Below are 15,063 nucleotides of genomic sequence, written 5' to 3'. Positions count from 1 at the left end.
CTACATACCAGAAAAAGCAAATGGTTTTTCATTAGTGTAAAAAAGTTACGAGTTTTTATGTTCAGGAAATTGTAAGTAGCCTTCTATCATTTGGTACACAAAGTTTTATCAGATAACTGTGGTTAATGGGGTTAGATAGTGATGGGCAGCTGACCAGATCTTGGAGAACTTTGCATGCCATACTTTGGAGATTAGATTTTATCTTCTGCGTGGATTGGAGCCTTTGAGAACAGTTGCTCAGAAGGGAGAGATAAGAGCCAGGCACTGTGGCTTATGTCTGTAATCCTAGCTATTCTGGAGGCTGAGATCTGAGGATTATGGTTCAAAGCCAGTCCAGGCAAGAACATCTGTGAAACTCCAATTAACCACCAGAAAACCAGAAGTGGCACTGTGGCCCAAGTGGTAGAGCGCTAACCTTGAGCTGAAGAGCTGAGAGACAGCGCCTAGGCCCAGAGTTCAAGCCCCATGACCGACCAAAAAAAAAAAAAAAAGGAAAGAGAAAATTTCTTTACTGGCATACGGCTATTCTGGGCTATGTATAAGTGGTACAGTGAGACTTGAACTGAGTCGAGTGAGGAGGCCTACTGCACTAGGCTAGTAAAAAGATACTGGAAAGAACCTGGCCATGGCAATGAAGATAAAGAGGAAGACTGGTTAGGATATTGAGGAGGTAGGGTTAACAGGAGTAATTGATTAAATATGAGGAAAGAATCTGGAATGATGCCCTCATTTTGGTCTCAAATAGCCTACTGAATATTATTTTAAAGGTAATGATACTAGTAGGAAACGAGGTTTGGACCTAACAATGCTATCACAAATGAATTCGACAGGAGAGGGGAGAGTCAACTGGTCCAAAGTTATCATGTATTAGCACAAAGTAGGTTCTGGTAAATGTGCACATTATGACCTATACATTGTTACTATGGTATTAAACTTCAGATTATGAGCTCATTTGTACATTTTTTTAGCAAGCATATGTCACATTTATACCTTTACTAATTACCTGTCTGCATCTAGGTGGAGTTATCAAATAGGTGGTTGGAAACCATGAGAACGAAAGTGACTGAGATGTATGTTTAGCAATTATGAGTGGCTACTTGGTATTAAAGCCATGTGTTTGGATGAGATCATTTAGGGAAATATGCAAGGATACAATAGAAGAGGTCAGATGATGAATCTTGAGGTAGTAAAAACTGTGAGAGTCAGCTAAATGAAAGTGGCCACTGAGAATGCAGTTGGACAGCCAGTGAGAATGTTTCAGAACATGAGCTGCTATTGATGGTCAAGTCACTCAAACACTGAGAAATGACGATTGCATTGACAGCCTTAATAAGATTATTTTCAATGAAGCAATGGAAATGACAACCTGATTAAAGTAGATATAAAAGGAAGTATCCCTGTGGCTCAAAGTGGTAGAGTGCTAGCTTTTAGTGAAAAAAGCTCAGAGACGGCACCCAGCTCTAGAGTTCAAGCCCCGCAACTGACCAAAAATAAAATAAAGTAGGCATAAGGAAAAATGGAAGAAAGGAAAAGAGACAGAAACGATAGCTTTTTCTTTTTTAAAAAACTTAATGTACTTCAGAAGTGTATTACATGGTTAAAGGAAATGTGAAGTATTGCTTGAGATAACATTTTATAGAAAACTTTGTAAGCTAATGTGGATTATTAGGAAAGCTGGGAAATTTGGTAGTATAGACAAGAGAAGAAGCAGTATCTTCATAGGTAAGTAGAGGTAGTTTCTGTACACAAATGAGGACTGTTTGGTAGAAGCAGAGAGACTTATCTGTAGTGACAAGAAGGAACATAGCATTGTAGATGTATTTATATGTCACCAAATAACTCTCATGCTCAAATACAACACACTGTTTCTATGAAAATGTAACTGAAAAAATACATCTGTGAGCCAGGCACGGTGGTACACACCAATAATCCCAACACTTAGGAGGTAGAAGCAAGAGGATCACAAGTTCCAGGCCAGGCTGGCTGGAAAAAACCTAAGTAAAGAAGTAGATATGTGAGTAGTTTAACCAGGTGTGTCACTATTAGCATTTTACTGTTTGTTGTACTGTGACGTACTGTTTAATACTCAGCTACATTGGAAAAACAGTGTTTACAGTAATTGTTCTATCTCTGTGCCTCAGACTCCAATTAGATAGTAAGCTTCTATAGGCAATTGCTTTTCTTTTTGGCTTATGTGCCCCTGAGGCCATCTGAACATCTGCTCAGCTGTGCTGTGTTCTGTACGACACTAGGTTCACATTGTCTCTCTGAAGGAACTCTGGCTGGGGCAGCCATGGGGTGTGGTATCTCCACCTTGGTGGTATCCCCACCTTGTTTCTTACTTTTAATATTCTTACTTTTAATATTCAGCAGGGGCATCACAGTGTTAATAGAATAGTCTGAATTTAGCTCCAGGAGATTCAAGTTCCATTTTTAGGTCTTTTTTTGTGCCATTTTCTCTAGCCATCTGTGTTTTAATGAGCTGCCATAACTCACTTGCTATATAACTTCACGTGGGGTACATGTTTATCACATTCAGTAAATTTTGCTACTTGTTGAGATGTTGTGATGATTTTGGATATTTTTACCTTTCTAACCAGATTCCATTGGCCGAGACATTCCCAAAATGCTTGAATTATTTAAAACTGGACATGAAATTATGGTAGATGAAGAAAGAGAGCACTTTCTCAGCACCAAAATAGCGACAGTAAGTGATAGTAAAAATGATCAAATAATTCTCTTTCCTTTTTTTGTTAAAATTTATTAATAGTATTAGATACTACAATATACCAATCATTTCGATTTGCTCTTAAAACTGGCATTAGTAGTGATACTAACGTATACAGAGAAAATTTTATTCTTTAGATTGATCGCATAAATGTTTATGGTACTTAGAAATTTCTTCCTTCCAGAATTACGTGCTATTCACTGACATTTACTTCTGTTTTTGCTGTATTTATCTATTGTAAGATACATGTTTTCTGTTGTCTAATGTTTCACACTTACTAAGAGTAGTAGGGTTAAGATCCTTTATTTCCCTTATAGAATATTGCATAATGTTGAGTGCATAGTAGGTGTTTGATACTAGCTAATGGAGTATTTATTTGCTTCATTTTAGTAAGTTATTTTAACTGTTCACAAAATTGTTTGTCTACTTACAGAAGATGTTGGATGTCAGTTTCCAGTGACATCCTAAGACACTAATATAGATATGTCAGTTACAGGACTGTAAAATATAAAGGCATTAAGAACATTAAAGGTAATTACAGATATGTTCTTTTTATTGGATCTCTCACTTGACTAACAGCTATGCTCATAATCCTGGCTACTCAGGAGGCTGAGATCTAAGGATTATAATTTGAAGCTAGCCGAAGCAGACAAATCCATAAAATGTTTACTTTCAGTTAGCTACCAAAAAGCCAGAAGTGGAGATGTGGCTCAAGAGGTAGAGCAAAAAAGCCAAGTGATAGCGGGAAACGTAGAGTTTAAACTCCAGTAATGTCATAAAGAAAAAAAAGTCAAGAATCTCTCAAGTGCCTATAAATGAATATGTAATTTTTTTCTCTGTACATAATTATGGGAATAATGGTAGTATTGATACTTCCAGGTGTCCAGTACTATTCCAGTACTTGTATATTCTGCTTTGTAGTTCTCAGCATTTGAAAGGTAAAGTTATCTCCATTTGACAGATAAAAGCATGGAAGCTCAAATTGCTTAAAGATATTTCCTACATTTTACAGGTAAATTAGGCAGAATAGGTTCAGCATAGGTTCAGGGAGGGTACCTGCAGGTCCAGGCTCCTTACACCTGTATTATTGGAATAGCTATTGCTCTTCTTTTTTTCCCTCTCATTTTCTCTTAATAGGGATTTTACATTGTTGCTGACATCTCACAGTTTAAGCTAATGGAGCTATGTCCATCATAGATCATGAGAAATCAAGAGAAACTCGAAGCTAGTGTAATGGTGGGGAAACTCCTTAGAAGGGATTTAATGCAGTCAGAGATTAGGAAATTCCTGCTTGCTACATTATCATCAAAGGTGGCACCAATTTACTTGGCTTGAGATCTGCTGGAATCTGATGTTTTTCTTGTGCTCAAATTTTCTCATGTTCAAAAGCCTTTGGCAGTTTTCTTGATTCTTAGTGTTGACAATATTATAATCTAAAAACTAAACAACCAAGTACAAATTTTAAGGGATTATCCTAGAGCTGCAGAGACTTGAGTTTGAATACCTGTCCTGCTACTTAAGGGATGGAGACTTGAAGCAAGATTCTTAATGCTGTCTCAGATTTCCTTATCTATAGAGGTGTATAAGGAGACCCATAGCACTTGGTGTTTGAAAATGAGATCAATTTTAAAATGCTAGTGCGTAATATATTATTTTGGTTGTTTTTTTGGGACCAAAGAGTACTTGAGAACCAAAGACTCTTAAACTGGATTAAATCTGCCTTATTTTCAGTATTTTCAGTAGTGTGAGTCTACATAGGTCCTGGAGTTGTACTTTATTCATGTTTTCAACAAATACTATAGTGATTAAGACAGACTCTGAAGCAGACTGCTTGGATCTTTGGGGGACAAATGTATTGATGAAAAGGACGTTAATCTACTTGTTTATGGAGAATACTACTTAAATATTGTAGTGGAAAATTAATAAAGTAGATTTTAGATTCATACTGACATGGTTTAAATCCTCATTTCATAAGTCCACCACTTTGCTTTCTAAGCCATTGTTTCCCTGTTTTCCCATTTCCCTCACAAGTAAAGTGATAGTAATGATTAGTATTACCTTAGCTAGAGAGAATTTATCACTGTCTGTATTTCTGGTTGAGATAAAGTAACTAGGCCTTAACGCGCTGAGTAGTAACGATATCAAATCTAGATTGTACTGCCAAAAAACAACAACAACAGATAAATTACGGGTCATCATTCATATCTCAAAACAATATAAAAGATGAAGAAGGGGCTATCACACACCTGTGTTAGTTCAGCTGTTTTAAAGGAACCAAATACCAGTGACTTAACCACAATAAAAAGTTAATTTTCTCCTAAGTTGAACTGGTAGGCAGCTCAAATGCTTTGCTCTTCAGAGTTGTCTAAGGATCAAGCGTTTTTTCCCTTTTGCTATTTGCCATCTTCAAGACTCTTCGGGTTCTGTTCTTGTCGTGCATTGTCAGGTCTGACTCACAATCTGAGTGAAGGAGACTAAGTGCCACTTTGAATGATGGAGCTCCATCTAAATGGTTTAAGCATCTGAACCATTGTTGTGTATATCCTTGCGAACTTTGTCCCTATCCACAGGCCAGACCTTAGTCACATGGCTTGGTACTCTGTGTAGTGCCTAGCTGGTAGTCATATGCCCACCTTTACTTTCTTTTTCTTTTTCTGTTGCCAGTCCTGGGGCTTGAACTCAGGGCCTGAGTGCTTTCCCTGAGCTTTTGTGCCCAAGGATAGCACTCCACCATTGAGTCACTGCTCCACTTCTGGCTTTTTGTTTGTTTATTTATTGGAGAGGAGAGTCTCACAAACTATCCTGCTGGGGATTGCTTTGAACTGTTACGCTTAGATCTTAGCCTCTTGAGTAGTTAGGACTAAGAGTGAAAGCTACCTGCTGGTGTTGCTGAGTTCAAGCTTCAGGACTGGCACAGAAAAAAAGAAGTAACAGTTAAGATTTTACTCTAGCTAAGCAGGAACTAAAGAAACCTAAAAGAATAAGAACATAAAAGACAAGAAATTTTATTCATTTTTTAAATTGTTGTGTGCCTAACTCCTAAAAGTACAAAAAGTACTCAATAATTGTCCAAGGAGTTAGTTAAGTGAGTAAATATTCATAAACAAAGTCTGTCAACTGAAGGTCAGAAATCATTAAAAGTCATTCTAATGTAAATTATGAATCAATGGAAAAAATGTTTATAATGTTGTCTTATAATGTTTAAAATGTTGTTTTATAAAGATTGATTCCAAACTTCAAATTATCTTTGTGGATAATGCAAATGAAGTAATACTGTACTTGATAGAATTTAATAAGGTAAAAGTAAGAATCAAGAATCTTGTCCACTGTTCATTATAGAAATGCTCAGCTGGTTGTATTTTTTTATGTTATATAAGGAAATTAAACTGTCTACATATTGAAGCATAAACTTGTCAGACTTTGAAGTAATTTTCAAAGGATGACTTAGTGTTTTATAATATACCACAAATCCGTTTTATGTTAGTTGTGAGACTCTCAGAACATGCTTTCTTTTTTCTTACAAAGAGTAAGTTCAGCCTACTTTTCCAGAACACTTCAAAGTATAATTAAGGCCATTTGCATTTTTGATTGGTTTGCTTGACTTACGTTTCATTTTAAGGTAAAAGTTCTTTATGATTTTCTGTTGGTATTGACTATCTCATTTCTCAGAGGCACACATAATTTGTGAAAACTTAAGTGTTTTCTTTTTTATCACCTTCCTCCCTTTCTCCTATAGGGTCTTTTCTTTTCTCCTCTCTCTTCCTCTTTCTCCCTTTTTAATCTCTTTGTGAATGTTGACTACTTCACATACTTAACAATCTTGATAACGTAGTTGAGGTTTCATTTGCTGAGAACAGGAAGTCAAGAAATAGAACTTATGAATTGGGGAAAATGATGAAAGTAATAAAATATTGATATATTAGGTGGTTAGCATTTGTCAACAAGAGGCCATGATGGTAATTTAAATTAAAGAAAAACTTGAAATATATTTGTTTGTATATGGTATTTAATACATAATAAATTATATGTTTCTCATTGCCTAGTATGGCAAGAGAAGAGCCTATAAATGTTTTGAAGTAGCAAGTAGCTAACTTTTATGTCTGAATCCAGTTGAGTAGAATCTCACCTATGTAGTTTTATGCTTTGTTTGTTTGTTAGTTTTGTTTTTTGTCAGTCATGGGACTTGAACTCAGGGCCTGGGTGCTGTATCTGAGCTTTCTTGCTCAAGGTTAGCACTCTACCACTTTGAGCCTCAGCGCCACTTCCAATTTCCTGGTGTTTAATTGGAGATAAGAGTCTCATGGACCTGCCTGAGCTGGCTTCCAACCACAATCCTCAGATCTCAGTAGCAGCACTTGCTGTTTTATGGGGCCCTTGGGCTCTTCCCTAGTTTCTATCAGGGCTAGCACTCTACCACTTGAGCTACACCTCCATTTTCTGCTTTTTGCTAGTTAATTAGAGATATGCATCTTTTTTTTCAGTCTCATGAGTAGCTAGGATTATAAGCATGAGCTACAAGTGCCCAACTTGTGGGTTTTAGATTTAGATTTTCAAATCAATTCTGACTGAAAGTCTTTGGGATTACAAAAGTTAGAAAAAGATTGAGGTTAAAAATAGGCTTGTATTGATAGTGTCCACTAGATCTTTTAAGGGTGCATTGTACTATGAAATCTACTTAGTTTCAGGGCCTTTCTTTCTTTCTTTCTTCCTTCCTTCCTTCCTTCCTTCCTTCCTTTTTTGTGTCAGTTGTGGGGCTTGAACTCTAGGCCTGCGTGCTGTCCCTCAGCTCTTCAGCTCAAGGCTAGCATTCTACACTTGAGCCACCGTACCACTTCCAGTTTTTTGGTAGTTTATTAGAGATAAGAGTCTCACAGACATTCCTGCCTGGCCTGGCTTTGAACTGCAATCCTCAGATCTCAGCCTCCTGAGTAGCTAGGATTACAGGCGTGAGACACTGGCGTCCGGCTTCAGGGCATTTTTAAAAATTGAATATTATTGTCAAGGTAATGTACAGAGAGGTTGCAGTTACAAATGCAAGGTAATGAATACATTCTTGTCCAAAATTGTTAACCTCCTCCCTCGTTTTTCTCCTACTTTCCTTCCAACATAGTGTCTGTTGCATTGGTTTAGTGTCACCATTTTATTGTTCTGCTTCCCCTTTCCAAATCAGATAAATGTATATGCAAGACACATCTATTCCCTATTTTTAAATCTAATATTTACCTTTCTTTTAAGATACTGCCTTATTGATGTCAATAAATGTAATTCATTAATTTTCCCTTTTCATAAAGTATTTTAGCATATAAATACAGGGCATTTTTTAAATAAGGGCTTTTCCTATGAAAGCAAACAACTCAGTAGAATTTTCCACACTATAAAAATGGCCTTCAGAAAACTATTTAGTGCAAGGCTGCTGTATTTGTTATCACCTTTTCTCTAGGGCTAATCTTTAACTTCAAAGACATTCTTTTCAAGTGTACATTTACACACAAGTGAAGATTTTAAAAAGAACTTTTCACTATAATATGTTTTAAAGAAAGAAGCCACAAGTCTTGACATTTTATCTTCATTTCATCTTAAGAGCTTTGGGGATTTTTGTGCTTATAGCACTTTTCAAAAGAAAATCTAAAGAGGAGTTAACCTAATTCAAAACATTTCAGGTAAGTTATTCTAATGAAACATCAAATGTTGCTTGGAATCTGTTGCTTCCTAAAGCCTCAACTGTACTTAGGCTGTGTCCCCCCACAAAGGAAAATTGTTCAGCAACAGAAAACGTAGGCACCCGGCTATGAAAGCACCTGGGCTTGATTTTTTTTTTTTTTTGAGTAAATACTTCATATGCAAACGCAGAAGATAACAGTTTTTGCTTTTTTTTAAAAAAAGCACGTACTTCTGTTATATCCCAAACAAGCTTTCTTTCTCCCCTGTTGTTTTGCTTTTCCTCCCTTACAGCCCTTCCCTTCCATTCATCCCATGATGTACTAATTTAGTTTAGTAGCACACTAAAACTAGGAAAAGAATCTGTATAGTGGTCCTCAATAGGTGCACACCTGATTTAATACTCTGTCCCTTCCTTACTAGTCTCCTTATTAGAAAGTACATCCAGAAGCAGATGTGGATGTCCACTGAAAGCCAACAGCTGTTACTAAAGTCCTTGTCTTGAAGTGTTTTGCTTTTTATTTGGGAATATAGGTAATATTTTATTTAAGAAAGTTTTGTAAGGCGTCAGAGTGGGGTTGGGTGGCTGTTTTAGACAGATTTCGTCAGGAAAGGCCTCTCAAAGGTGATGCTGAGATGGAAGCTGAATAATAAGGGGACAAATTGTAGAGCTCTCTGGGGAAAAATTATTTTGGAGGAAAGTGAGCATTAAGTACAAAGACACAGAGGAAGAAAAGTGCTTGACATTCTAGAATTGGGATATTTGTTTTTCTCTTCTGTGGTAGAATTAGCCTTGAGGAAGTACATTCTCAAAACAGTTTGAGAACAGAATGTATTAAGTACACAGAGTTTGTCACAGAGGAGAGCTATTTTGACATAGGAGACCATTGAATCATGTATGTTATTGGCACTATGTTTCTGAATAGTTTGATGTAACAAGAGTATTGACTTGCTTTTATTTTAACAGAAAAACTTTTTTATGGGGTTGTAGTGGACCTCAAGATTTTTGTGAACTTTTTCAAATTGTATGCATTCACATAGTTTTTTTTTAGTACAATTGATTGTTTTTTTTTTTTTTAAATTAAGGATTTATGATTCATTTAGTGAATATTTGTTACATGCCTACTGATTGTCAGGTACATACATAGTAGGGTTATATTCATCAACAAGACAGATAACAGTTTCATCTTCATGGAGTAGCCAGGTGCATAGTGTATATCAGGTGACTGACTGGGGGAATTAGCGCATAGGTTCTCTAGATGGTAGGGATATAATATGTGGTATCAGGAGTTGAGGAAAGGTAAGTTGATCAGACAGATTAAATGAATATATGTATACTAAATGTTGAGAAACTTCCTTTATTTCCTGTTATTCTTTGACTTAGCTACCAAAACAAACAGCCAGGCTACACTTTCTTGGTAAGAAGCAGTTTAGTTCAAGGGTAAAATAATACTAAAGCATTTGAGCTAGCTTTACATTTTTTTTCTTTTGAGCATTCTTATCTCTAGATTATAATATAGTCATTTATTTTCCAGTACTCTTTGCGAGTTATTTAATATTAAAAATAATTGTTATAATTTATATTTTGTTTTTGATATTTGTGTTTAGGTTTTCTTCTTCCTTTTAATAACTTTTTGAAGTTTTCTTTTTCTATTTTCCTGAATCTCTTTTCTCTTTCATTCTCTTCTGTCCTTCCTTACTCATCCACCAGAAAGAATAGAATGAAATTTATGGAAAAATTAGTGTGAACTAGTGTGAACTGTGTATCAAAGAATAGTTTTTCAATAATGTATAACTTAATTTTGAATACAGAATTCTAATAAAAATAATACCTTTTAATGAACAAATGAGTTGTTTGTATTAAAATGTCTTTAACACATTTTAACAGATGTATTTGTAAAAATGTTGAAATGTTTTCTTGTCATCTTATTCATTCACTATGTCATGAAAGTTTTTAAATATATGTGGTTGAGTTTGTGAATTTTTACTAATTTCAAACTAATATCATCAGCAAGTTTATTATGAAGCATAGATTCTCCGTGTGAATCAGTAGAGTCCTACTTTTCCCATTTATTTTCTTATATCACAGTACAGGTTCCTCCTGGTATGCTATTAAATCAAGTGAAGTCAATAACAGGATAAAATATTGTCAAAAAAATACTTTAATCTTACTTTCAAACTTTACTTTTTTTGAAAACTATTACTAAATTAATTAATGTATAATTGCATAAAATCTTCATTTAGGAGAGTTAAAATTTACTATGATTGAAATTAGAAAGCATCATTTTAAAATACTTTCTGTAAGTACCTTTATACTGTCAGCTACCTTGACATTAAGTTGTCAGAACATTGAAGTAAAAACTTTAGCCCTTTATAGTCATGTGAATATCCAGATATTGAAGCTTGTAAACAATGTGGTATTGGTAAATCAAACCAAAGCATATTGATCTCTTTCCCAACTTCCTTTTTTGTGGTACTGGAGATCAATTCCAGTGCCACGCATATTCCAGACAAATGCTGTACCACTCCTAGCACTTTAATAAGTTTGTTTTTCTTTTTCTTTTTCCTTTTTATGTGGTGGTAAAGGCGGTCTTGGGGCTTGAACTCAGGACCTGGCATTGTCCCTGAGTCTCTTTGTGTTCAAGGCTAACACTCTTCCACTTGAGCCATAGCACCACTTCTGGCCTTTTCTGAGTAATTTATTGGAGATAAGAGTGTCACGGACTTTTCTGCTTGGGCTGGCTTCAAACCATGGTCCTTTGATCTCAGCTTCTTAAGTAGCTAGGGTTATAGGCATGAGCCACCAGCACCTGGCTAAAAAGTTTGTTTTCTAAAAAGGGAAATAAAAAGACAACACATCTGCTTTATGCCAAATAATGACAAGACCTGAATTAACTGGTGTGTTTCCTGTCTGAGTTTAAAATATAAATTTGGAGCTTTGAACTACTTAATATAGATTTAGGAATTTTGATGTGCTTTTTCCCCTTCTTTTTAATGTTGTAAACACGGTCCATTCGTAGGGGCCACTTATGAAGTATGCTTTGCTTGTGTCATAGTGAGTTGTTTTGTTGGTCTGGCAGCTGATAAAAGCTAAGGTATATTGGAACAAAAATAAACAAGTTGAGGGAAAGGGAATATAAACATAGTTAAATCTTGTGTTGAAATCAGTGTGTCAGTTTTAGTGAACATGTTAGAACAAGTGAATGGATTGGAGTTCTGTTGAACAGTAATCTGTGGATGGTTTAGGATCTGTAATTTGCAGTTTATTTTAGAGCAACTGAGTGTATGAGTTGAAATAGTGGCTGGCAAGAATATTGTTTAAATCATGAGACACAATCAACAGCTGGATAAGAGGTGGCAGCCCCTTGCTCATACCTCCTGCTACTTCCCTTCTTTCCCTCATTCTTTCCATATAATGATTAACTTTTCTGTTGCATATTTTTGTTATGCTACAGTACACTGTGTCATTCATGAAGGAATTAAAAAGGGGAAAAATAAACTAGAAAGTAAAATAAAGGAAGTTGGTTGGAGGCCCTAGGGCTAAAAACTAATATTCCCTAGAATCCATTATGTGCCAGCAATACTCTTAATGCTTATTGAAAGAGTTGTATTAATTGCATGGAAGAGTGTAGGTTATATTGTTAAGATGCATTTTTGTTTGCCAGTGTTCTTACTAGAATAAAAAAGCTTGTTTCTACTTTTCTCACTTGTGATGTCAAGAAATTAGGTGATTCTCCTCTTTTATCTGTTATTAATAAACTATATCATTTGAGACACATGTAGCTTTTATTATTAGTCCACTGCATTAACTCAAAATATAGTGATCATTGATTGATAGAACACATGATTTAAAAAATATAAACATAGCGGGCTGGGAAGGTGGCTCAGTGGTAGAGCGCTTGCTTTGCATGCATGAGGCCCTGGGTTCGATTCCTCAGCACCACATAAGCAAAAAGAAAAAAGCCGCAAGTGGTGCTGTGGCTCAAGTGGTAGAGCGCTAGCCTTGAGCTGAAGAACTGAGGGACAGCGCCCAGGCCTAGAGTTCAGGCCCCACGACCGGACCCAAAATAAATAAATAAATATAGCATAACATGTAAAAAGGGATTAAATTGCTTTCCAGGGTCTGCCAACTTCATTCTTTATCTATCTGATTGATAATAAGTAATTGTCAGAATACTGCATGCAAAATTCACCTTTGCACACATATGTGACACAGATTTTTATAGTACCAGCCAAGTATAACTTAACTCAAGTGCTTGGTATACTGAAGTCTCAGTGTTTGTTTTTTCAGATTTTTGGGATAGGGGCAAAAATTTTTACTAAATGAGCTTCTTTAATCTAAAAATCAGAAATGTTCCAAAATCTGAGACTTCTAAAGCGTCATGTTGGCACTCAAAACTTTCATAATTTGGAGAATTTGGATTTTAGATTTTCAAATTAGAGATACTGTGAACCTATAAACATATTTGATAATTTAAAAGGTGATAAATCCCTGTTGTCTTTTTGCATGTAAATGGAATAAAAAGTTCCTAGTGCATCTATACAGTGAAATACTATAGTAATATAAAAATATGAATTCTTGGTAGACACAACTAGCTAGATAAATTGGACTCAAAAGCATAGACATAAAAAGAAAGGAAGACAAGTTGGATTTCATTAAGATTTAAACATCTGTGCTTCAAGGGATACTGTGAGAGTATGAAGGAGAAAATATTACAAACTACATATGTATGTATGTATATATTCACAACTAGAATATAGAGAACTTTTACAACCCCATAATAAAAAGCAACTCAATTTTAAAAATGAGCATAACATCAAAACACATATTTCTTCAAAGGAGATCTATAAATAGCCAATAAGCAAATGAAAAGATACCCATTATCAAGTCATTAGGAAAGTGCAAATTAAAATCACAGTAAGATACTTCACACCATTTAGGATGGCCATTGTTAAAACAAGTATGTAGAATAACAAATGGTTGTGAGTGTATATAAAAATTGGACCTCTTGTGCATTGTTGTTGGGAATGTGAAAAAGAAAACACTAAACAAAGTTACCATATGATACAGCAATTCTATTTCTAGATATATATCAAAAAGGATTGAAAGCAAAAACCCAAGCAGACATACATATATCCATGTTCATAGCAGCACTGTATAAGTAGGCAAGAGGGGGACGCAAATCTATCTGCAGAGTGGATAAACAGAATGCAAAACATGTGATATATGTAGAATGGTGTATCAAGCTTAAGATGGAAAGAAGTTCTGAAAAGTGCCAGAATATGTTTGAATCTTGAAGTTATTACAGTAAGTAAAATGAACCAGATAAAAGAATAAATGTATGATTCCACTTTTTTGTGTGTGCTGGTTATTGGGGTTCTCTTTGGTCATGGCGAGTGCTTCACCATTTGAGCCACACCCCCAGGGCTAGCTTTTGTTGGTTAATTGGAGATAAGAGTCCATGTATTTGTCTGAATTTGTCTAGCTGCACTGGTTTTGAACTGACTTCCTTAGATCTCAGACTGGTGGGTAGCTAGGATAATAGGCACAAGCCACCAGCATGTGGCCAATGACTGTACTTTTATGAGATACCTACCTAGAGGAATGAAATTCATAGAGATGGAAAGTAGAATGGTGGTTGGTAGGGGAATGACTGTGTTTTTGAAAACAAAACTATAATAATGGATTCTTTTTTGTAAAAGGAATATATGGTATCTGTGCTTGATGTAAGGCAGGTGACAAAGGTCTCACTTCTCCCCCTTCTCTCTTCCCCCAACTAAGTAGACATTTACTGCTGTACCACAACTCCAACATTATTCTGCTCTGGTTGTTTTAGAGATAGAGTCTCACTTTCTACCTTAGTGTATGCCTGGACTGTGCTCTGCCTATTTTAGGCTTATCTTTATAGCTATGATGACAGGCTTGTGCCCATGCTTGGCTTCTTTTCGTAAGATGGGATGGAAACTTGTATAGTTTTCACCTGAGCTGGCCTAGGACTGCTGTGCACCTGATGTCAGCCTCCGGAGTAGCTATGTTTTGTTTCTTTATGAAAAAGTAACATTTGTCTTGCAATGTATATAGCACTCTACAAAGGCTGGTTTTGTTATTTATGTAGATATGTATGTATGTATTTTAGTGGTTCTAGAGATTGAATTCAGAGCTTTGCACTTTCTAGACAAGTGTTCTGTTACTGATCTATAATAATTTATGCCCAAAAATAAATAAATAAAAAGATAATTTATGCCTTGGTTTTGTAATTTAAATGCTAAACTACTATTACTTTTTAACTTAGTTAATTGACATATATAACAAAATGAAGTAGCTATAAAAGATGGACTGTTTATCCTCTGTGTGTGTGTGCATGTGCATGTGTGTTCACATGTGGGTGCACATTTGCACAGGTCCTAGGGTTTAAACTCAGGGTCTACACTGTCCTTGAGCTAGCCCTATACACGGCTCTACTTCTGTCTTTTTTTGGTGCTTAATTGGAAATAAGAGTCATGGACTTTCCTGCTTGGGCTGGCTTTGACTCACATTCCTCATATCTCAGTCTCCTCATTAGGATTACAGGCATGAGCTGCTGGTGCCCACCTGTCTTTACCCTTTAAAAGGGATCACAGTTGTTTAGGGGAGTAATGAGAGGCAGGATAGGTATGTGAGGAGACAGGAAAAATAT

At 35.7% G+C, this 15,063-nt stretch overlaps 1 protein-coding gene across 3 annotated transcripts in view; it reads left to right on the top strand.

Moving 5' to 3' along the window:
- Positions 1-15,063, top strand: part of Mrpl1 (mitochondrial ribosomal protein L1) — a 63,545-nt gene that overhangs the window by 37,697 nt on the left and 10,785 nt on the right. For all 3 annotated transcript variants that reach the window (XM_070012991.1, XM_070012989.1, XM_070012990.1), the window contains one exon: positions 2,601-2,707. In XM_070012991.1, the coding sequence (XP_069869092.1) occupies positions 2,601-2,707 (107 nt within the window). The remainder of the gene's footprint in view (positions 1-2,600; positions 2,708-15,063) is intronic.

This window comes from Dipodomys merriami, unplaced genomic scaffold, assembly GCF_024711535.1.
Source record: "Dipodomys merriami isolate MVZ:Mamm:240054 unplaced genomic scaffold, mDipMer1.0.p SCAF_9, whole genome shotgun sequence".
In the NCBI taxonomy this organism is placed as follows: domain Eukaryota; kingdom Metazoa; phylum Chordata; class Mammalia; order Rodentia; family Heteromyidae; genus Dipodomys; species Dipodomys merriami.
Note: the sequence above shows the minus strand (reverse complement) of the source record. Positions and strands in the feature narration are given on the sequence as shown.